At 60.8% G+C, this 23382-nt stretch overlaps 1 protein-coding gene across 27 annotated transcripts in view; it reads right to left on the bottom strand.

Moving 5' to 3' along the window:
• Window positions 1-756: 756 nt before the first annotated feature.
• The window catches only part of NCOR2 (nuclear receptor corepressor 2), a 221607-nt gene continuing 198981 nt past the window's right edge, over window positions 757-23382 (bottom strand). For 9 of the 27 annotated variants that reach the window (XM_068562668.1, XM_068562667.1, XM_068562663.1 and 6 more), the window contains 19 exons: window positions 21456-21596; window positions 20980-21066; window positions 19981-20279; window positions 18571-18925; window positions 17205-17426; window positions 16381-16632; window positions 15394-15543; window positions 15136-15267; window positions 14838-15045; window positions 11926-12467; window positions 10661-10810; window positions 10289-10434; window positions 9595-9788; window positions 8579-8728; window positions 7799-7947; window positions 6972-7025; window positions 3729-3950; window positions 2481-2660; window positions 757-1889 (listed from right to left, as the gene is read on the bottom strand). In XM_068562668.1, coding sequence (XP_068418769.1) covers window positions 1708-1889; window positions 2481-2660; window positions 3729-3950; window positions 6972-7025; window positions 7799-7947; window positions 8579-8728; window positions 9595-9788; window positions 10289-10434; window positions 10661-10810; window positions 11926-12467; window positions 14838-15045; window positions 15136-15267; window positions 15394-15543; window positions 16381-16632; window positions 17205-17426; window positions 18571-18925; window positions 19981-20279; window positions 20980-21066; window positions 21456-21596 — 3815 coding nt within the window. In that variant the 3' untranslated portion in view covers window positions 757-1707. The remainder of the gene's footprint in view (window positions 1890-2480; window positions 2661-3728; window positions 3951-6971; window positions 7026-7798; window positions 7948-8578; window positions 8729-9594; window positions 9789-10288; window positions 10435-10660; window positions 10811-11925; window positions 12468-14837; window positions 15046-15135; window positions 15268-15393; window positions 15544-16380; window positions 16633-17204; window positions 17427-18570; window positions 18926-19980; window positions 20280-20979; window positions 21067-21455; window positions 21597-23382) is intronic. The other 18 variants (XM_068562675.1, XM_068562678.1, XM_068562679.1 and 15 more) reach the window with 9 other exon arrangements.

The raw sequence follows: 23382 nt of genomic DNA, 5'->3' as shown, positions 1-23382 counted from the left end.
AGCACAGGTTCGCAGGGTAAACTTGGAGCGCCAGGGAGGGTGGGCAGAGTCCCCTGAGGACGCAGATCTCTCCGCATGCCCAGGTCCACACCCTGGGGAGACGAGGTGCTGGGCTGACCACCGGTTCACAGGTTGGGCAGGGGATGGGAATTTCTGCATCCAGTGGGTCTTGGTTCTCTCCTCCACTGCTCCCCACACCCCGCCCTGCCCCAATCCTGCATGCACGTCCATGGCAAAGAATCGCAGCCTCTCTGGAGCTCCGGCTCTGCTAAAGGAACACAGCTCGTGTCTGAGACACGTTCTACCAAGACTGCAAGACGCCAGTTGGCAGCTGCCTCAAGACCCAAGCTGGGAGGGAGGGTTGTTCTCTCTTCTGCCGCGTATCCAAAGCAGTGACGGCAAAGGGTCTGTTTGTTCCCTAACATAGTGTGGGCAGGAATAATTTTTAAAGTATTTAACAGTTAAGAGCTGATGATGGCCTTCTTGGATACCGTCACCATGGCTGTGAATATCTGACACCCTCCTCGTGGGTGTGAAAATTCAATACTCTCACCAAGGGTGGGACTGTTCAAGGTCTGCACGGTGACATCCTTACCGTGGGCGTAAATATTCGCCTGCAGAGGGGAGAGACTGGTGAGTCAGGGGATGTGCCCTTGTCCCCCGCAGGGTTACACGCCCACCGTTCCCCCCCAACCCCGGCCCCGTCGCCTGTCCTCCTGGCTGCCGGGGCCAAGATAGAGAAGGAGCCTCTGTAACTCGAGTATAATTCGCTTTTTAATGAGAAGAACGTGTGTAAATGACAGGACGCCACCGCCGTGCGCAGATGGCGGTCACAGAATCCCCTTCAAACTCATTCTGCCCAAGGAAGGGAGGGAGGGAGGACGCAGGGGGGCTCGAGAGCTGGCAGCCCCTGCCCCACCTCGGTCCTGCGGACTATGGGGTCACCGACTGTTGGCCTGCGCACGCCTCTTGAACGGTAAGCAGAGATCGAAAGCACAGCAGCAATAATACTGGGTAAGTCCTTCCTTGCTTAAAACATCTGAATTAATTCATTGAAGGTATCAAAAATATACCCTGTAAACCAATATATCATTTACACCTGCCTTTCCTTCCCACCGCTGCGGCAACGATGTATGAAAAAAACAGTCCAGTTCCTCGGAGCAGCCGCTCACCCCAGGCCGCACCCGGCCCTGTCGCCCGCCCATCTGGCCTGACTTGGTTTCCAGCGATCTCGTCGGCTGGGGCAGCCCGTGGGGACCGGGACAAGAGCGCTGGGGCCTGGACAGGGCCTGTGTCCGTCTGTCCAGAGTGCTAAGCGGGATGGGGACGGAGGGCGGGTGCGGGGGCTGCTAGCTCAGTTTAGACTTTGGTTCCAAATGCGTTAGGTGGGGAGGCAGTGGCGTGGGAGGTGCGTGGTCGTCCTGCTTTGGGTCCCTGGCCGCCCCGGCTGTGCGCGTGTGGCCGCCACACGCCTGCCGTGCCCCCTCCCCGGCCCCTCCCCTCCCGAGCACCAGGTAAACATCCCCTGAGTAAGGTCACTGCACAGGGCCAGCCGGGGCGGGAGTCGTAGTTAAGGCTTTAGACAGGCAAGGATGCCGGCTCTGGACGGACGGACGGACGGACGGGCGCACAGGCAGACTCAGGGGCTCCTTCCTCGGTGGGGGGAGTCGGCAGCCGGCCGCTCGCCGGCCCACCCCGTTCTGAGCCTCACTCGCTGTCGGAGAGCGTCTCGTACTGCGAGCAGAGCAGCGGCTTGGGCTCCTCGTCCCAGGCGTGATGGGGGCCGGCCAGGGGCCCGCTGCCCGCGGGGAGGCCAGGCGGGGGCGGGGAGGCCATGACCCCCGCCTGCAGCCGCATGATCAGGGGGTTGTAGGGGAACGGTGTGGACCCTGCGGAGAGAGCGGGAGAGAAGCCCCGGGGGCCCCGGTGAGCCTGGCGGCCCCCAGGGGCCCACCCACCTGCCACCCGGGAGCTGGGGCCTCGGCCTCCTGCCTCCCCACCCCTTCTATCTCCTGGAAGCTTTCTCAAACTGCCCGCCTGGCCTCACTTCCAGCACTCCCGCGCCATTCATGCCCGGCAGCCTGTCGCCTGGCCGCCTCGCTGTTCCTGCCCTCGCCCCCCTGCGTCTGTCCTGCAGCCAAGAGCTCTCTTGAACCTGCGGGAGATCACGCACCTCCCCCAGGGACCTCCTCGCACTCACAGAGAAGTCGGGGGCTCCCCTGAGACCCCCCCAAGCCTGTGGGACCGGCCCTTGCCCACAAGCCTCTCTCTTCACTTCCTGAATCCTTCACCCTCTCTCTGAATCGTGCCCTTTTCCCTCCACCTGGGCCCTTACGAGAAGCATCCTGACCATCTGCGAGCCCCAGTCCAGCTGGCCAGGGCCCTGGGCGATTGTCTCAGAACAGGCCTGACCACGCACTCTGCACACAGTAGGTGCCCGGGCAGCCGGCCGGGCCCACCTGCCCGCCCCCGGTGCCCACCTGCGGACGAGGGCCGGTCCTCCCACACGCGATTGGTGAGTGGGGTCCGGCGGTTGCAGTCTCCCTCCGAATGCACTGAGGAGACGGAGGGTGGCCGGTCCCCAGACGCCAGGCCTGGGGCCGGGGACTTGGCTTTTCGGCTGCTGGGTCTGCCAGAGACTTTGGCCTTCCCGCCACCACCTGCAGGGGGACACATGGGAAGGGGCCGCGTTGGACTGAGGACAGCGCTCGCACTGTAGGGGTGGGGGGTGGGTGAGGCCCTGGACCCCTGCTTCCCGGGCCCCCCAGGGAGGGAGAACAGCAGCCCAGCCCCCTGGGAAGCCAAGGAGGTCGACCAGATGGCCAGACCCAGCCATGAGCCTGGGTTTGCAGGGGGTTTCTACTAGGGGAGTGGGTAGAACTACTTGCAAAGCCCCCTCAGGCTGCCCTGAGGCCCCCTACCCACCAGGGGCTAATACCTCAAGCACGGAGCCTCAGGCCTCTGGCTTGACCCTGACCATTGCCCCAGGACTGTGCCGGGGCTGGGCAGGCTGCAGGCCCTCTGCAGAGAAGCCAGGGCCCCTGAGGCCAGGCCTGGGCCCTCATTAAGTCCAGAAACTTCCTGGGGCCACAGTGTCCAGGTCAGAAAAATGGCTCAAGAATGGCTTGAGCCTGGCCCTTGCTCTGACATGCAGAGTGTTGATTAGGGACCCAGGGCAGAGGGCGAGCCAGCCCGTCTGGTTTCCCTGATTCATCTGAGTTTGGATCTGGCACACAGACACTGGTCTCCTCCCCATCAGACCCGAGGGCCAGCCGTGAACATGTTTGGTGGCCGCAGCAGACACTGGGCCCACTGGCCTGGCTGCCGTGAGCCCAAGGGTCCCTCCTGATCCACACAGAGAAGGTGGGTCCTCACTCCAGCCTGATCTCCCCCAAGGAGACAAAAGATGGGCCAGGACCTGGGCATCCCGGGACGAATGTCCAGCAGGGGAGGAAGGCAGGGCAGGGCTCGGGCAGCGGTGTGAGTGTTTTTAGAAAAGCGGCAGCTCCTTCGGGCCCAGTGGGCGAGGGCGGACCGGGGCCACGCAGACACCTGGGGGTGTCCGCCCAGCTTGGGGTTAGCCAACTCCAGGACCACATCAAACACGCACAAAAATAAGAGTCACAAGCTCCAAAGCTGGAGGGGGGTTGGTCAGAGGAACGCGGAGGGAGGCGGGAGGATTAATGACACCGGGGTGGGGACAGACGGGGTGGAGGAGGCCTGCAGACCTGGCGAGGTGAGCGCGTGTTCCCTCCGTCCGTCAGCAGCGGTTACGGGCATAGCAGCGGGCAGGCTGGCACTGGCATTCAGAGGGTTAAAAGCATTGGCGCTGAGCGGGTGCTCCTCCCACTGATCATATTTACCCATGAGCGCCTTTCTAATAATGGCCTCCAGCCCCATGTTGGTGCTGGCATGCTCCTGCACCGCCTGGCTTCTGCAGGTCATGAGGCCTGGGAGAGAGACACACACACAGAGGGGGCCGGAGGGGCCAGAGGGACAAGGGGGAGAGAGGGAGAGAGAAGCAGAGAGGGAGAGAGGGAGGAGAAGAAAGAATACACAGTGAGCACATTTTGGCAAAGCAACGATTCTTGATTTCCCTATCTTCCCCCCTGGTTTCCGCTGCAGGGTGATGGGGGCGGGAGGGCTCCCTCTGACTCGGGCCCTGGAAGCTCTCAGGAATTCCCGGTGGGGGAAAAGGTGGGCTTGGGGTGGTTAGATGACCACCCCCCAAGCCTCATTCCTACTCTGGCCTCTGGGAAATCAGAAGCCCCTTCTGGATCCCTAACCCCAGCTGGGGCTGCTGCTTTTTAAAAAACTCGAGTGGTCTTAAAAAGGAGCGGGAAGCGGGCTCAGGGGGTCCCCTTATTTGGGGAAAGGGCTGCTGGGAAACTAAGTCAAGCCAGAGCTCAGTGCTGGGCGTTGGGGGGTCCACCCTGGTTCCCGGGGGCTGCTGGGAGGAATGGAGGACCAAGGTGACCAGACGGTCCTCCGGCCGCCCCTGCCTGCGAGGCCTGGGACCCTCAAGCCCCCCGTCTGCCCCCGCAGCTGGGCCTAACTCTCCTCCCACCCCCTCTCCCCGCCCGGGAGCCACAAGGAGAAAGAGGTGCAGAGACGGACGGTGGAGAGGGGGGGTCGCAGCCATGCAGTTACGGTGCGTGCGGGGGGTCAGGGCGGAGCTGGAGACAATCACATGGCCGCCCCCGGCCCGGCCACCCGGCACCAAGCGGTCCGATCGACAGCTGTCCCTCACGAATCCTTCCAGACACCCACTTCAAAGTCACGCCAGTTATGCCTCTTTTTCTGTTTACCAGGTTTTCTGTCCCTCTCTTGTTTGCCTGTGAACCATTCTGGGGACGTTTGCCAACCCTGGGGAATGTGCCTCTTTTGGGCATTTTTGTTAAACCAGACTTTGCTTCCAAAAACCTCCGACGAAGCTCTCTGCCTGCCACTGGGCAAAATTTTCATGGATTTTAAAACTTCCACTCTAAGTCAATTGTACGATTACCCAGTGGCCGAACAAAGGGTCTTGCTGACCCCTAACTCGTCTGTAAGGGGGACCGATGGTTACTGGGAGGCTCGGAGCAACACGGCAGCATCTCAAATCACATTTCTCAAGCAACTATTTGCGGTCTACGTTTTCATTTTCTTTCCTTCCTTTTGGCTGCAAACTCATGCACAGCCACAGGACCCCTTGACAGTTTTTTAGCTGTGTCTTGGCCACGCTTCATAAGCACTTAAAAAAAGTCATGTCCGTCAAGAAAAAGCAAAATTTCCAGCAGGGGTGAGTGGGGCGGGGAGTGGGGGAGAAGCATTTATGATCCTACAAACTAAGACACTGGGAAGTGGAAAAAAAAGACGCGAGGGACACAGGTCAGGATGGCTCCTTGGTAGGTCAGCATCCTACGATCACAGACGTTACTGAACCTGCCACCCAAGGTCACGGGTCCATGGTCTGTCAGTGCCAGGCAGGAAGCTGACCGACTCCAGTCCTAAAGCAGGAGCTAATTAAGCAGCAGAGACCGGGGTCTGGGGAAATTTTGTGTGTGTGGCCTAAACTGCTTTGAAAAAAAAGTTGAATCTAATTTATATGCAAGTTTCTTGTACCGCATGAATTTCTACACACACGTGCACCTGTGTCGGTGTATGAGCATCCCTGAAATGAAAACATGAAAACATTCATTTCTGTCCATCTTGCTGTTTTGACCGAATTGTCTCCTCCCCATTGCCTGAGGCTCAGCCAAGCCCCCAGCGTCTAGTCTCTGGGTGGACGGACATTCCCCAGTTGGGACCCCCATTTAGAGGCCCTGTGGCCCCCCGATAAAATCCAGCGGCTGCCTTTTGCTCAGCACATTCCCAGAGCTGTGACGGCCCTCAGGGAAGGTCAGCGCATCCCCCCAAAGACGCCTCGTTCCTCCCCGCACCGGGCAGGCCTCCGGCGGAGGGTCAGCCCTGTCCGCTCTGGCTCAGCCGCTTCACACCAGACACCAGGTGCTTCCCCAAAGCCCCGTCCCAGTCCTTCTACAGAGGCAGCAGAAATGCACAGTGTAACCCCACAGGCTCCAAAACACCATAGAAGGCTTAAGTTTCAGTGTAAAAACGTGTGTGAGGGCTTCCCTGGTGGCGCAGTGGTTGAGAATCCGCCTGCCAATGCAGGGGACACAGGTTCGAGTCCTAGTCCGGGAAGTTCCCACATGCCGTGGAGCAACTAAGCCTGCGCGCCACAACTACTGAGCCCGCGTGCTGCAACTACTGAAGCCCACGCGCCTAGAGCCCGTGCTCCGCAACAAGAGAAGCCACCGCAATGAGAAGCCCGCGCACCGCAACAAAAAGTAGCCCCCGCTCACCGCAACTAGAGAAAGCCCGCGCACAGCAACGAAGACCCAACACAGTCAAAAATAAATAAATAAAATAAAGTTATATATAAAAAAAAATGCGTGTGAATTTTACACTCATCTCTGGAATACATCTGCACTGTTTCCCCAGCTCCCTGGATGGAATTTTCAAGTAACACTGATGCTCTACCTATAGAAAGTGCCCACGCGGACCACGTGCACACAGGCCCACTCCGCATCCACACACTCGCATCTCCAGCTGAGATCCCAACAGACAGGTTCCGGGTGTTGTGTGTGATGCTAATACTGTACTACATGCACCAGGAGGCCTTGAAATTGAACTCCAAATAGACACTCCTTGCCAGGCCCCGCCGGCCTTTTGTGTGTGTCTGCATCCCCACTGCAGGGTTTGTCCCCTCCTCTGCATCCCCACTGCAGAGAAGGGGACACACTTGAACTATGAAAGGCCACCTGTCACCATGGCTACGGCTGATGCGAGGCCCAGTGACCTCCGAGGCCTCACTCCCAAGACTCCTTCCAGGTCCAGACACCCAGCTTGACCTCCCTGGGCGCACAGTGACGGGGGAGGGGGAGGGAGGGGACGGGCTGGCGGCCGAGCAGCCCGGGGTGAACGGTTACCTGCTCCGGTGATGGCGGGCATGTTGAAGATCTCCGTCCCGGGCTGGCCAATATCTGGAGGGGGACGACGAGATGGGTGAGGCCTACAGGTCCTGGAAAGCACCTGCCCCTCTATGTCCCCTGTCTGGTCTAGGCAAGGTGCACCACCTGGGAGCTTGCGCAATGCAGACAGATTTAGCAGGGCTGAGGCAGGGCCTGAGAGTCTGCATTTTGAGCCAGCTCGCTGAGGCTGCTGACCTACTGGCCCAGGCACAACACTTGGCAAGGTTCCGGACTTACCAGCCTGGGCCAGTGAGTGTCTGCAAGGCTGCGACTCCAGCCCCAGAAAGAGAAAAGCCTCTGCAAGGTCCCCAAGCTCCCCCCGCTAACGAGCTTTTTGAGGCCAGGCCGGGGATGTGACGATCCCTCCTTCATTGGTTCACCCACTCATGTGTTCTCTTGAGCATCTGCTATGTGCCGGGCACTGTGCTGAGAGGGTGGAGCTCAGCTAGGATTTACGTCCAGTAACCACATCAATGGGGAAAACAAATCACAGATGTGAGGCGCATCGTGCATGGGGTACACACGGGGTCCTTGTAAGGGCGGGACCCCGATCTCTGGCGCCCAGTACGAACAGACCCGTGTGTGCCAATATTCCCTGAGTGCCCCCTGTGTGCCGGGCATCATGCTGTGACAACCCAGCAAATGCCTACGGGAAAAAGAGGGACAACACGGGCTCCTTGAACGTGAGGTGACGGGCCAGTGGGAGAGGTGGTCGGCGGGTCCACCCGGCTGTGCTGACCCCCAGCCCCCGGCAGCCCCGTTCCCGAGGAGGGTGGGCCCCTTACTGTATTCTGGCTCGTTCCGGTTGTGGGTGTTCAGCTTCTTGTTGATCTCCTGTTTCTTAGATTTGACCATGGCCGAGTTGCTCTCGGTCAGCTTGCTGAAGAAGGCCGGCGGCTGGCTGGTGTTGCCTGGGGATTTGGAGCCCATCCTGCTGCGAGGATCAGACCCCCCAGGTCAGTTCACTTGGTGCTGAGCTTGCACACCCTTGATGATGGGGGCTCACCACCTGAGCTGCCTTAGAAATTCAGAATGAAGCTTCTCCCACCTCGTGCTTGCTTCCCCCGCTTCTTGGGGCCCATGTCTTCCGAAATCCCCTCTGTCATCCACCTATCCTTGGGCTCAGGGTGTCTCTGCAGAGCCCCAGCTGCCCTGGTGGGCCACGCCTGTCTACCTACAATAGCCGGACTCCCAGAAAAGAGCCTCGGGAACCAAAGTGGGCTCAGACCACATCTTCCCCTGAGGTCAGGGGGCCTTTCTCTCCACCTCCATCCCCCGCTCCCCGGAGCCCCAGTTTGGTCCAGCACACTTAGCTCTTTATTTCTCAGATCCTCAAGTGCCGGCAACGGGGGCCGGGCCTGAGCTAAGAGACCCCAGCCCAAGGCTCAGGAAGCTGCCGTGGAGGTCCGCCAAGTTTTGACCTTGTTTAGCAGGTCTGAGGCCCCCCGGCTGCACCCCAAGCCCTTGCCAAGCCCCCAGCTGCACAGCGGTGGATCGAGGCCACAGGGGGGCAAGGGCCCGAGCCCTGAGCATCCCCGGAAGGGGAGGGGCTGCCGTGAAGGTACCTGGGCTCCGCCTGCTCCCCGTCCCGGTACAGCAGCGGGTACATGGTGCTCCGGGGATGCCCGGGCTCTGCCATGCCCTCCGGCGGGGACACAGGTTCTATACCATCCTCACTGCTGCCCAAGGCTGACGTCTTGCTTGGCTCTGGAGACCTGGGCGGAGAGAGGGTCCCTGCGGTGGTCAGAGCTCAGAGCTCTCCCTCTTGAAGAGGGCGCATCCCTTCCTCCACTCCCCGCTAAGCCCTGCCTCATTCTAAACCAGGGGCTAGCACGCTTTTCCTGTAAAGGGTCAGACAGCAAACATTTCAGGCGTTGTGGGCCACTTGTAGTCTCTGCTGTATATTCTCCTTCTTTAAAAAATAACCCTTTAAAAACGTAAACTCATCTTTAGCTCACGGACCATGCAAGAACAGGCCGTGGACTGAATCTGGCCCACGGGTGGCACTTTGTTGAACCCCTGCCGCACCCCGATGCCAGGGACCCCACTGTTCCCCCAAAGACATGCTGCTGTCTCCCCAACTCTGTGCACCACCCGGAATGGCTCCTTCATCCTAGAGCGGGGGTCCCTCCCCGTTCCTCTCCTCTCTGACCAGGGAGCCCCCCAGGGGTAACCAGGAGTGCAAGTGTGTATGTGTCCGTTAGGAGGCAGCTCTCAAATCACACAGCTCTGCTTCGAATCCCAGCTCCGCCACTTACTAGCTGCGTCCCTATAAGCAAGTGAATTCACTGCTCTGTGCCTCAGTTTCTTCGTCTGTGAAATGGGATAACGCTGCCTACACTTCCTAAGGTTGTGGTGAGGATCCTGGTTAATATGTGTGAAGTATTCAGCTTGGTGCCTGGAACCCCCCCGAGTGTGGCATATGTAACACCTATTGTCCAGTTGCGCCGTGACCTTGAGCAAACTCCCCGGTCTCCCTGAACCTCGGTTTCTGGGCTCAAGCTTCCCGCAGCACACACCTAACAGAGCCCTCTCTGTTAGGTGACCAGCAAGGGGCAACCTGTCTCCCACCGCCGCTCACCTCTTGCCCCCTTCACTGTGGGGTGAGCCACGGGCCGGGGCGCCATGGTCCGGGGCTGGGAGGTAGAGGTCGCTGGGCGGGCGGCGAAGGTCCAGGACGGGGCAGCTGGCTCCGGGGAAGGAGTAAAGGGGGGCAGGGAGGGGCGCGCTGAGCTGCTGCGGGTGGTGCCGCGTGTAGTCCTGCGTGATGACCTCCTGCAGGCCAAGGGTCAGGGGACAGGAGCAGGGTCAGGCGCCAGCCATCTGCCAGAACCTTCCAGGCGGGGTGAGGGCTGGACTGAGCTTTGGGGGCAGAACCCGGGGGCTTGGTCCTTGGCTCCCCGGGGGCTTCGGGCCTGCCCACACAGCCTCAATGCCCCCAAGTGCATGGGGTGGGAGCATTGGCCCAAGTCTCAAAGTGGGCCCCCAGGTGGGTCGGGTTCCCCTGACCAGTGTGTGTAAGATGTGGATTGCGGCTGGGCTCGTGCACCTGAGGCTCCGTCAGCTGGATGAGGGGGCGGATACAGCACCTGAGTTTGAGACTCTGGGACCCCTGGCACGGCTTGCCCTCGCCAACCCCCAGATCCCTGGCTCACCTCACCAGGACTCAGTTTACCCACCAGACGGCGTGCGGACCCTCCCCCGCCCCTTCCTCGGGGCCGGGTCCCACCCCAGGTACAAAGGCAACGAGGAGGGGGCAGAGGAGGGGTAGTTACACTGATGTGCTGTGCCAGCGTGACCACCCGCTGGTGACCTTTGACCCCTGGGGTGGTCTGGAGCAGCGGGCTGGACGAGGGCTGGCTCTCGGGCAGCGGCCGCAGGTGTGGGAGGTGGGCAGCCTCGCCGCTGAGCTTCCCCGGGCCTGCGGGCAGAGCAGAGCAGGTCAGGGCGTGGCTGAGGTGGGCGAGGCATGTGCCTGGCGGGGCTCCTGCCCTCAAACCCCGGCTCTGCCCTCTGAGCTGTGGCGCGAGTCCGATTCCGCCACCTCTGAGCGCCTCAGTTTCCCCATCCGCGCGATGGGGTGACAACCGTCCCTGTCTCACATGCGGGGGGGCGGGAGGGGGCTCGGAGGCAGGGCGGGACCCTACCTGGCTGCTTGTGCCGCAGGTCCCCTTCCAGGTGGCTCTTGTCGAGTTCCTCCAGGTGCTTGGGGAGCCCCTTGTCATGGGTCAGGCTGGGCGAGCTCACGGGGCTGACGGGCTCCACCCCATCAGGGCTGTAGCCGCCGCCGTGGTAACCTGAAGCCGGGTGAGGCCGCGAGTCAGGCCAGCGCCAGGGCCAGGCTGCCCCTCCCAGCCTACCCTCCCACGCTGGCGCTGGCGGGGTCCCCCAGGCCGGGGGTGGGAGCGGGAGCTGGGGCGGAGGGAGAGAGGGAGAGAGCCAGAGTGGGGTCTGCTGGCCGGCCAGGGGTGGGGGCGGACTGAGAAAAGAGGGACGGGGGCTGCAGGGAGAGCGGGCTGTAGAGAGAGCTGGACGCAGAAGCAGCGCAGAGAACACGACGCACAGGCAGGCAGGCGGGGGATGGCGGGGGGACGGGGAGAGATCCAAGGAGAGGGAGAGCTGGACAGCAGCACAGGTGGGAAAAGGGATGGAGACAGCGCCCGGTGGTGCTGGCGGGCCAGGGGTGGGGAGAGTGAGATGGGGCGGATGAGTCTCTGCGAAGGGAGTGTAGGGGCAGCGGATGGGCGGTGAGGGAGTGAGGCCGGTGAGGGCTGGGGCGGGAGCGACACTCAGGTCCCGGTGTCCCCGCCGGGCCACAGCCCCGCTCCAGCACGGAGGACGCCCCTTGTCCCCGGGGCTGCTGGCTGGCGGGTCGGCAAGGGGAGCGTGGGGCAGAGTACCCCCAAGACTCCCTCACGACCTGGGCAGGACGCAGGGGGCAGGTTCCCAGCTCCTCCTGGAAAGTGGCGGCGCTCCCCCCCTCCCCGTCTTCTCTCCACCGTATGCCGGGGGCTGTGGGGCGGGGAGCGTCCTCCAGACCACACACAGCAGCAGGCGGAGGTATCGGCCCGCGCCCCTCTGCAGCCCCGCTCCCCAGACAAAGGCGCAAAGGGGAGATGGGAGGCGTGGCTAAAGTCAAAATCACAGATCCATTCATTAAAGGAAAAAAAGCGAAAATCCAAAACAACACAAAAAAATCATGATAAAACGATGTGCGAAGGATGAGGCTGCCGCCCGCTCAGAGGGCGTGTGCGCGGCTGGAGGAACCATCAGAGCGTGCAACCGACGAAGACGACTTTCAAAACAAAATACCAAAACCAACGAAAAATGGGGGAAAAATAAAAAGCAGAGATCTGAAAATATCTTTAGGCCACAAGACGGAGCGGGTGGGCGGCGGGGCCAGAAGTCTTACCATCGCGAGGGGAGTCGTTGGCCAGCGAACCTCCTTCTCGCGGCCCTTTATCGTGAGCAATTTGACGCATGATTATCGCGTCTATGAAGGTGGCCGCTGTCAGGGTGGTCTTACCGAGAGAACGGAGTTCCAATTCCTGGATGGAAAAGGGTTTACTTTGAGTCTTTTCCCGGTGCAGGTCCGAGGCCGAGGCGGGCGGCGCTGGCTGGTCCGGGCTGGCGTGGTGGGGCGTGAGGCCCTTCGCCGGGGCGCGGGCGATGGCTGCGTGGCCGGAGCCAGGCGGCGCCAGGGGCCGGGGCTCGGAGCCCTTGCCGGGGGAGGACGCGGGCTCCAGCCCCGCGCGGGCTGGGGGCTTGGCGAGGAAGGTGTGGCCGGCGTCCGCTCGGGGCCGCTCGGGCCGGGTGACCCGCGGGGCCTCCTTAGGCAGCAAGACAGGCTCCAGGAGGGTGGGGTAGACCCCGTCGAGGGTGCCACCCAGTGGGCAGTGGGTGGCGGGTGGGAATGTGGTGGCCGGGCGGACAGGCGAGGAGGTGGAGGTGGACCTGGGGGAGGAGAGAGGGCGGGTCAGCGGCTGCGGGAGCCACAGCCGGGGCCTGTGAGGCCGAGGCAGGGTCACTCCCTCACTTTGACACCCTGCGGAGTCACCCCTGCCCGGAAGAGCTCCCACGCTCCCTACTGCTCTCAGAATAAACGCTGCTGACCGTGACCTTCGAGCCCCCGTGCCACGTGGCCTCACCTACCCCATCCACCCGTCGTCCATCCAGCCCATCAGCTTGTCAGCCCAAAACTTTTTACTGAGCACCTACTATGTGTCAGGCGCTGTTCTAGACACTGGGGTACGGCAGTGCACAAAACAGACAAAAGCGCCATACATTCTAGGTGAGAAGACAGACTACGCGCGTGTTAATGTGATAACGTGATAAATTAAACCCCTATCAGCGCGGCAACTGCTCGAAGGTGAACGAGTCTGGGTTACGTTCTGCTAAGAGAACGGCAAGGGAGCTCTTAGGCAGGGCTCACAGGGGACTCTCTGAGGGGCTGGCACATGCGCTGGGGAGGAAATGAGTGAGCCACGTGGAGAGTCAGAACACTAAGGGCAAAGGCCCGGAGGGCGGGCTAGGGCGGGTGGTTAGAGGACAGGGCAGTGGGGCCCAGCTCTCCCACCTCCGCCATCAGGGGCCACACAGGGCTCCCTGTCGTCCCCTCTGCCTGGAGCGCTCTTCCTCAACCCAGCGGCTTATGGGTCTAGCGCATAAGCCCTAAGAGGGCACTGCGTGCGTCAACCATTACCGTGTCCCCCATACCCAACACAGGGCAGGAGACCCACCGCAGGCCCACCAGGAAGAAGGAATGAACAGATGCACTCTCTCTGACCTTCACAGGGTCAATGTAATTATCCCTGCTCTGCAGATGAGGAAACAGGCTTGGACATGAGCTGGCCCGACCCCATCTCTTGTGGCCTCTCTGTCAAGCCAGGCGTTTCCATGAGGAAGCCTTGTGCTAACCCTCTCTCCCCAGGGGTCTTACTCAGCTGCCATTGGGAAAGGGCCTGATGTTCCTGCTGCAGCTTCGCACCGGTGGTCGCTGGTGGGAGCTCTTGCCTGGGTACCCCGCTCTAAGAGTCAGGTGCCCCTGCTCTGCGTACCTGCTGGGGACCTGACTCACAGGGGACAAGCCTCTGCTCTTGGGAAATGGTGTCATTTTTCATAATTGGAATGGTGGTGGGGAAGGTATGATTTAGAGCAGCCAAATGGAAGGACACTTGCATGAATGGATACTTCATTCTGGAAGAAGCAGCCGCCTCCAAACTGTCCCTGGGCAGGGAGGGGTATTGGGGAAGCTCCCTCCCCCATCAGGCAGCTCTGCCCACAGTCCTTGGGTGGGGGGTGGGAGGTGGGTCTTGGGGCTGTTGTGATAGGAAGTGGACTCCGGGGGGTGGGGTGGGGGGGACACATATCGGACCTCTGCAGCTTCTCCCATCCTCACGGAACCTCTGGACTTTGTCCGGGCAAGAGAGACACTATCTCCTCCCTGTAGGGCCCTGCTGAATCCTGGGAGGATCAGGAGAGACTCTCCTCACAGGCTCACTCTGTCTCTCCCTCTCCACTCCGCAGACTCCACTCCTGAACTCGACAACCTACCCAACTACTCACCCGTCCACCCACCCAATTCATCATCCATCTACCCAGTGAACCACCTCCTCATCCATCTACCCACCCAAGCCCCCCAGCCATCTACCCACCCAAGCCCCCCAGCCATCTACCCACCCAAGCCCCCCAGCCATCTACCCATCCAAGCCCCCCAGCCATCTACCCAACTCATCACCTGTCCACCTACCACCTCCCTACCTACCTACCTAACCCAACCCAACCACCCATCCATCCACCTACTCAACCCATCATCTATGTACTCACCCATCTACCCATCCATCCACCTACCTGCTCACCCATCTAACCCAACCTCCATCCAATTACCCACCCATCTATTCATCCACCTCCATCCATCCACCTATTCACCTAGCTCTCTAACACAACCATCCATCCATCCACCCACCCACCCACCCACTGTCATCTATCCATCTACCCCCCCACCTGCCCATTCATCTAGCTCCGCCACCCATCTGTCCACCACTGACCCACCTATGCATCTACCTGCTCACCTGTCATCCATCCACTTACCCACCCAAAATCTATTATCCACCCAGCCATCCATTCATCTATCCACCCACCCATCCAACTAACCCAATCACCCATCTATTTACCTTCTCACCCACCTAGCCATCCATCCACCTACCTGCCCACCCATCGCTCACTCTCCCGTATGCCTCCCAACCCCTCGGTGCACTTGCGCGCGCCCCCAGCCTGTATTCAGCGACCAGCCACCCGCCCGCCTGTCCCCTCCCCTGCGCCAACCTGGCCCACCTCAGGACCGTGGGCGTGCTGGGCTCCACGGAGGTGACGATGTTCTTCATGCCCGTGTTGTGCAGCACGCTGGGCCTCTGCTGGATGGCGTCCTGGGTCCGGGGTGAGATGGGCGAGTGCTGGTGGGAGTGGGAGTGGGAGGCGGGGCGGCTGCCGCCGCTCCCACCCCCGCCGCCGCCGCCGCCGCTCTGCTCCGTACCTGGTGGAAACAAGCCGTGGGGTCAGAGGGACGGGCCACGCGCAGCCGCAGGGACCCCTGGGGTGCGCGCTGGCGGCTCCGACGTCCTACCGGGTCTCCAGATGGGCGCGTGCTCCACCGTGGTGGCGGACGCGAGGATGGACTTCTCCCGATCGCGCTCTCGTTCCCGCTCCCTCTCGGCCGAGGCCGAGGCCGTGGGCTTTGTCAAGTGAGTGGGGCCTCCTGGAAACCCAAAGGCCTGCGGCTCAGCCCCGGGGACAGGAAGGGCCCTGGACTTGTCTTCCGGGGTGGAACAGAGAGGGCAAGGCATCTGCCCGAGGACGCCCAGAACGGGGGTGGGGGCGTCACCTGGGGAGAGCGGGGAGCTGCTGAGCCGGCTGCTGAAGTGCTGCGGTGCCGTGGGGAGGTAGGCTAGGCGGTCCATGGCGGTGGCCGGAGTGCCTGGTGTCGGGGGCACCAGCACAGGCAGGTGTGGCACTTGGGACAGGTCGATGATGCCTGGGAGAGAGGAGGTGGGGCCGGGCTGCAGCGGTCGGGGGAGGAGAGGGGCCAGGCTGCCTGCTGGCGGGACCACCCCAGCCGGTGGAGCGCCGCGCATCCTCTGAGAATCAGCACGGCCGGACGCTCCCTCCTGGGTCCCCGCACCGGGCCCGCAGGACCCTTCTCTGAATGCCGGGTGCTCGCAGCACCCCGTCCCTTCGCCCCCAAACCCTGAAGTGGATGTGGCTTGCAGCTGGCACCCCTGCATACCTTGCTATGCCCATTTTGCTCTTTTTGTGTGCTCTTGGTGTGCCCTTTTTGCCTTTGACCCTATGCAGTCCGTTCCTGGTATTCAATCCCCACTGTATGAAATACCTAGTGTGACCGATTTTACCAACTGGACCGTAACTAGTGCTTGGTTGTTCCGGAAGAACATTCCAGAAGTGTTTCCACAAGGCGACTGTAATATGCATATGCAAAGCAACCACGGGCTGGTTTCGAGTCAAGGGAATCTGAAGTTCAAACAGCTTCACATTTCCATCTTTTTTTTTTTAAACTCCAAGGGCCGCACATACCAAGAGGACACAAGTACATGCACAGCCCGTGTGTATGCAGCCAGGACACACACCACACACAACCCTGCACCACCCGCCAGGTCTGTGTGCGCTCTCAGCGCAGTGATACCACCCGAGCCTCTAAGGCAACCGCTCTAGCCGCCTCGGCAAGGACAGACGTGCACGCGTGGGCACGCACGTGTCCTGTGCTCTCAGGACCCCGGGCAGACCAGGAATAAGGCCAATTCTGGGTGGCGGGTTCTGCCCACCCGCGTGCCTGGCAGCGCTCTGCCCCACCCACCTCGCGGGCCGGCGGCGTAGTTGAGCGCCAGCGAGGACTCGCGGGGCGACAGACCCCTCAGCATGTCAGCTCGCTGGGCCATGGCGGTGGCCGCGTTGTGGTGCATCTGCTGCGAGGTGATGTAGTCGTTGATGATTGTCTGGCGGTTCTCCAGTGCCGCCGTGTCGGGGTAGCCGCGGATGAGGTAAGGCGGGTACAGGTGTGGGTAGGTGGGGTTGGGGGCCAGGTGCCGGGGCAGGTAATAGGCAGCGGCTGCCGGGAGAAGGGGAGCAAGGTCAGGCCGGCCCACACCTCGGCTGGGAATACCGTCCCCCCTGCCTGTCTCAGTGCCCTCACAGCTTCTCCCAAACACCCCCCAGAAAACAAGAACTGAGAGCCTAGAAGGAGAAAAACCCTCACTGCCCCAACACACATGCGGGTGCCTCTGACTGATAATGTTCTTTGGACGGAAATTCCCCCAAACACAGGGCATCCAAAATGGGGATCACTAAAATACCTAAGGGCTGCATCTTTCTAAACGGATTTTCAGATCATGTCCGTCTGGGGAACGCTCACCCTTGAGTCCTCTTTTGATACATTTGCAACTTGAAAGGCACTGATAAGTTCCGCAGGAAAAGAAAACCACTGAAAAACGTTTAACCCAGCACGTCCCTCAGACCCCTAAGAGAAATTCTGTTTTTCACCTAAACTGTTGACATGATTACACTGTTGGGTCTCCCCCAAACCATGCCTCAGTTTCCCCACTTAGTAGCGCCTAGTTGATGCCTGAGGAGCCCTTGGGCTGACACTGACGCCGCAGGGTTCTATGGGTCCGGGACAATCACCTGCATCCAGAGGGATCCCACGGGGGATGGAGGTGGGGTCGAAGGCCAGCGGGATGTGGCCGCGGTACAGGTCCACGCCACTCACGCCCCGGAGCAGGTGCTCGTAGGGCGACATGGGGTGGGGGTGATGTTCAGGCACGGTGCTGTGTGGGGACTTGGCGATCTCACGGGGCGTGGACGTCAGCTTTCGGTCCTGGGATGCCTTGCTGGACGAGAGGCTGCCTGTGGGGACGGGCCAAGTGGGGATGGCATCAGACCTCTGTGCCAGAGGTGTCCCAGCCCCCAACACGGGGGCTGCCGAGGCTAGTGCTTATGGGAAGCCATTTGAGGCTACGGTCTCTGGGATCCCAGGGACCAGGCCTCGTCATCCATCCATTTGCGTCTAGTTCATTTTTCCTTTTATCTATTCATTCACTCACTTGCTTCTGTTTTTTAGTTCTTTTACAAAGTTCATTCTTTCTTTCTTCCCTTCGTTCCCTTTCTCGTGCATTCCTTCAATCAGCCAAAAATATTTGTTAAGTGTCTACAACATGCCGAGCACTTTCTAAGAGCTAGGGCGCTGAACAAAACAGAAAAATCCTGGCCCCCGTGGGGCTGACATTCAATGCAGGAGACAGATGATCAACTAGTCATCGAAAAAGAATTTCAGAGTAATAAATTCTCTGAAGAAAATTTTTAAATGTGACAGAATGTGACCAGAATAGTGAAGGGGGGGAGGGTGGTCATAAGAGACCTCCCTGAGGATGTGACATTTGAACAGAGTCCTGAAGGGCACATAAGAAACCAGTTAGGTAAAGATCTGAAAGGCGGGTGGCGGGCTGGGGCGGGGGGTGGGGGGCGGCGCGGATTGCAGTCAAGGGAACAGCACGTGCAAAGGTCTTGAGCAAAGAATGAGCTGAGTGTGGTCAAGGAAGAGAGACAAAGCGGCAGATAAAGGAATTTGGCAGTAAGATGGAAAGGTGGGTGGGGCGGGATCCTGCAGGCTCCCAAGGCCATGGTGGAAAAGGGTGATTTTTTTTCCTAAGTGCAGTGAGAAGTCACTAGAAAGATTTAAGCAGAACAGTGGCGTAATCTGATGTAAGTATTTCAAAAAAGTATTCAGGCTGCCGTTTGGGGAGCAGATTATTAGCAGGACAAGAGAGAAGTCAGGGGAGCCAGGTGGTCTGGACGTGGCCGGGAGATGGAGAGAATTCTGAGGATGGTCTGGAGGTAGAACCCACTGGTCTGGCAGGTGGAATGCATGTGGTGGCCCCGAGGTCGCTCCTGAGCTAAGGAGTGGACGGTAAGGCAGTTTCAGAGACCGGAGCCCACCGAGGCCCCGCCCCACCCCGCGGCCCCGCCCCACCTCGCGCCCCGCCCCACGCACCCTCCTGCAGGCGCGGGGTTGGCTCCCGTGTGGTCACCGGTGATCCGCGGGGTAGGTGGCTGGCGAAGGGCGCCGCGTGGTCCTCGTAGGTCAGGGGGCTCTGCCGTGGCTTGCCCAGCTCAGGCACGATGACCGGGGCCCCCCGGGTGATGGAGCCCCCCGAGCTGCTGACAGCGCCCGGCCGGCTCTTCAGACTCTCCTCGTAGCAGGCGCGCTCCAGCGCCCGGGTGTCGGCCATCACGTCCAACGGGTGCACCGCCGGGAACGTCCGGCCGGGGCTGCCGATGATGGAGCGCACGTCGTGCTTTTTGGAGCCGGTGGAGGACGTGCTGGTGTCATACTTGAGCGGGGTGCCCTGAGGGGCGAGGAGGGGGATGAGCAGCAGCTACACAACCTCTCTGAGCCTCAGTTTCTCAGCTATGAAATGGGAGCGACATCTCATGCCTCCAGGGGCGGGGGAGGAAGGGCTTTGCTAAGCCTAAGATGAGTGCACACCTGTCCCTGCCCTGCCCACCCCTGTCCTGGACCCTGGCCCCCGGAGCCACCTGGGGGGCTGCAGAAGGGGGCACAAAGTTCAGAGGTCAGCCCTTCCTGGAGCAAGTGGGGGAACCTCTGTTGGCCCTTGGGGTTCGCTGGAAAGAGACTTAACACCCCCATGAGGGCAAATACCTTCTTCCCCGTCAGTCTGGGACCCTCTGTGGCCCACCCAATGTCAAGCCAGAAAAGCCAGCCGCAAAATCGAGTTCCACCGCCCTGAGGCTCAAGTCTCGGAGGTCAGGGCTGAGGTTTATGCTTGCTCTATGGCCAGAGCCACGGGGGTGGGGGTAGGGTGAGGTGCAACATGCTGGTGGGAGAAGTGGATGCCAAGAGGCAAAGACGTTGCAGATTTAGGGACATCTGGATTTGAGATGCACAACTGCCATTTACTTGCTGTGTGACCCTGGACAAGTTGTTTAACCTCTCTGAACCTGTTTGCTCACCACTGAAATGCGGACAGTAAGAGAACTACCTCAGAGTGCTGCTGTGAGGGTTAGATAAGTCATGATGTCTTATGGTCATGGATCAAGGGTTCGATCCATGACCGGTGTTCATTATTACACCTAGCTCTGGGGTTTGGCAAGCTTCTTGACCTCTCTGGGCCTCAGTTTCTCCACCTGGAGAATGGGGATGATAGGTATGACTCTCCTGGGCTGTGAATACAATTGAACGAGGTCATGGATGTAGTATAAAGGCCCTGGTATGGAATCCGGAATGTACGTGATGACGGCTCAGTGATGAGCAGCTGTGTGATCTTGGGCACGGCACTCAACAAGTCTGGGCCTCAGTTTCCCCATTTGTAGGGGCCAGAGCGGAGCCCATCAGCACCCGCCGCCCCGATCTTGGCCCAGCCGCCCAGCCCCGCGCCCGTACCTGCGTGATGGAGCCCTCCTTGAGCGGCCGCGGGGCCAGGGGCAGTTCAGGCGTGCGCCGCAGCTCCTCCCGTGGAATCTCATGGATGGAGCGGCCGGCCTCCTTCACTGTCGCCACCAGGCCCTCGTGGGCCGGCTTCAGCTTCAGGGGGCCCAGGGCCTCCAAGGGCCGGGCCTTGTAGGCCTCGGCCAGGTCCCGTGGGGGCGGGGGGGGCGGGGGCGGCGTGCCCTCACGCTTCAGGAGCTTGGCCTCCCGACGCTGGTAGTCCTCCTGGGCCTCCACGTAGGATCGTGGGATCCCTGCCAGGGAGGACGGGGCGCTGACCCTTGCACCTGCACCCCACATCGCCCATCCTAACCTGGGGCCTCCATGCTGGCAGATTCTGGAGCCAGACTACCTGGGTTCAAGTCCTCACTTGCTGTGTGACCTTGAGCACATGACCTGACCTCTCTGAGCCGCAATTTCTTCATATACAGAATGGGGGTAGTAACGGAAACACCTCACCAAGTCATGAACATTCAGTGAGATAATATAGATAAAATGCATAAAATGGGGCTCACAATAGCTGGCTTGCCACTGACCAGCCAGGAGAACTTGGGCAGGGTATCTGACCTCTTTCATCCTCCCACCAGTTGTATCTTCCTCTTGGGAGTCTGTTCCGTAAGATAATATATGGAGAGCACTTGGGGTAGCACCAAGCGCAGAGTACAGTAGATGCTCAATAAATGACATCTACAAAGTTGAGGGTGATGGGTAGCATTTTGCTTTCTCTTTTTGTTTTCAAATACGTAAGGAATGTCTTGCTCTGCCTTTCAACCTGCACACATACCTGTCACGTACACGTGTGTGACGTGCCTTTCCACACGCCTGGGCACCCGTGGCACTCTGGTATGCCTTCCCTCCCCCGCCCACGCTGACTGTAAACCGAGGGCTTGTAGCTGCCGCGAGGGCGTGGTGGCCAGGCATGCGGGGGCACCTGGGGAGCAGAGGGCAGGGTACCTTGCGTGATGGAGCCTCGGATGTGCTGCTGCTCCTTGAGGTGGTGGGGGCTGTGGCGCTCGGGCGGGATGGCGCGGCCCATGAGACCTGGCGGGGGGAGGGCAAGAGCATCACCGCGTGGCTCCCCGGGCCGGCCTTGGCAGTGATGAGCCAGGGTCTACAGCGCCCCCTCCCAGCAGCGGGCCCCTCCAGCCACTTGGTGTCGGTCCCCATGATGATAGTGGTGGCGGCACAGGACCACTTCCCGGGCCCTGTGCTACCTCCAGAGGGAGCTTCAGAAAAACCCAGCCTCAGTTTTCCTATCTGTAAAGCAGGGCCAGCCATCCCATCTCCTCCCTCCAGGGTGAGCTGAGAGAGAGAAATTCTCTCCCTTTCCTACCATCACCCAGCAAGTAGGGAAGCCCCCGGGGCAGGTCCTAGGCCCTCCCCTGGCCCTTCCATGCCCCCTGGAGTAGGGAGCTGGGCAGGGCACACACCTTCGATGCTGGCTGAGGAGATGGCCCTGCTGACACGGCCCTCCATCATGTCATAGGTGCGCTTGGGGGCGGCCGTCTCGTGGGGAGGTCCTGAGCTGCTCCTGCCATCCTCCTTGGAGCACTGGGACACGGACATGCCACCTGGAAACCAGACCGATCTCACGATGAGGGGCAGCCCCAGGGCAACTGTGTGCACTGGGCCCAGGACCAGCAAACCGGCCGGGCCCAAGGGGCAGGAGTCAACAGCCTGCAGTCCAGCCCAGGGCCTGTTCTGCTGGCAGGTAGGTGTGTGCCTTTGACCACGCGCGGGTATGTGAGTCTGTGCACAAACACGTCCACTCGTGGGAGCCGACACGTGACGTGAACACGTGTAACCACGTGCACGTGAGCAAAGATGCACCAGCCGAGTGTGAACATGCAGGGTTACCACAACCATTTGTGTGTGTCACTGTGGGTCTCTGTGTGTGTGCACATGTGTGAGAGTGTGTGTGCGCACCTGGCCACTGAGAACAAAGTGAGGCCACATGCAAGAAACTATGTGCACCTGTGTCCACGTGGGGGAGAGTGTGTGTCTGTGGGGGGGGAGGGGGGGGAGGGAGGGGACGAGGAGTGTCCACACCCGAGGCGGCCTCGCCAAGCCAGGCTGAGCCCAAAGGGCGAGCACCTCAGGCTGGGCACGCGGGCCCCCGACAGGCCGAGGGTCTGAGCAGCCAGGAGGCGAGCCCTGAGGAGGCCAAGGCTTGGTCTCGCCCATCAGGCTGGGGGCTCCTCGAGTGGAGGCCTCTCGTTCCAAGGGTGGCTGAGTCCGGGGGTATCAGAAGCAAGTTCCCGAGAGCCCCGTGCCTGCCCCTTGGGATAAAGGGCGCGCTCGCTCTCCCAGGATTTCCAGTCATGACCCCACGGGATCCTCAGGGCATGAGCTACTCCAGGGGCTGCAAACTGGTGGCCAGCGGATAGACCACGTTGCTGCTCCAAATTTTGCTCAAAATTAATTGCTGATGTTTAAACACTGAGAGATTTCAGATAAAAACAGAGAGATTAGAAGTCTGGCCAGCGAGCTCACACTCGTTACAGGGTGACAGTCAGCTATCGGAGAACAGAGGCGGGGCCCCTGTAGACACAGCCATCACTCTCCGGGTCCTCCCCGCCCCCTACTGCCTTCCACCCGGCCTGCGGCCCTCACTAGTCCCAGGGAGCACGTGCGAAATTAAAGGCCTTGATTTACACCCATTCTGCAGATGACAAACTTAAGGCCTGTAGGGGCTCACGAACTGATCTGGAGGCCTGAGCTGAGATGCCACCCAGGGCTCTGCTCACAACACCTCGACTACCAGCCTCTCCGTCTGCCCTTCCAGGGCCCCTGACCATCCCCCAGGGCCCTCAGCCGGGTACCGAGGTTGGCACAGAAGACGCAGCTGACACCCTGTCCCCAAGACTGTCTCCACCACTTGGCAGCAGAGAGAGGCAAGTGCCTAAGCCCCACGGTACCACCTCCGCTTCCCGGGACCTGGGAGGCGGGAGGGCAGTCGGGCCAGGCGGAGGCGGAGGGAGAGGAAAAAGCGCCCGCCGCCACCAGAGGAGAAGCAGTTTGCAGCCCTACAGCTGCCAGCCGGAGAGGGGTGCCCATTAGCAGCTTTTATCTCCGTGCCCCTGGGTGCCCGAGGCTGCCAGGAAATTCACATCCCAGCCCTTTACTTCCTTAACCCCTTCCAGGCGGGGCTCCCTGGCTGGGGAACCAGAGAGGGTGAGAGGAGTGAGGAGCACTGAAGTGGGGGGCCCAGGGCTCAGGGGGGTGGCGCATCACCCTGGTCATCGCCCCTTCCTGCCACCCACAGCGTTTGCCAGGAGCGCTGGGCCAGAGGCCTGGGGGAGTGAGCCTGGGCTTCTGCTCCCTGGGCCTGTTCCCCTACTACACGTCTAGCAAGGC

The sequence above is a fragment of the Eschrichtius robustus genome, chromosome 14 (assembly GCF_028021215.1).
Source record: "Eschrichtius robustus isolate mEscRob2 chromosome 14, mEscRob2.pri, whole genome shotgun sequence".
Lineage (NCBI taxonomy): Eukaryota > Metazoa > Chordata > Mammalia > Artiodactyla > Eschrichtiidae > Eschrichtius > Eschrichtius robustus.
Note: the sequence above shows the minus strand (reverse complement) of the source record. Positions and strands in the feature narration are given on the sequence as shown.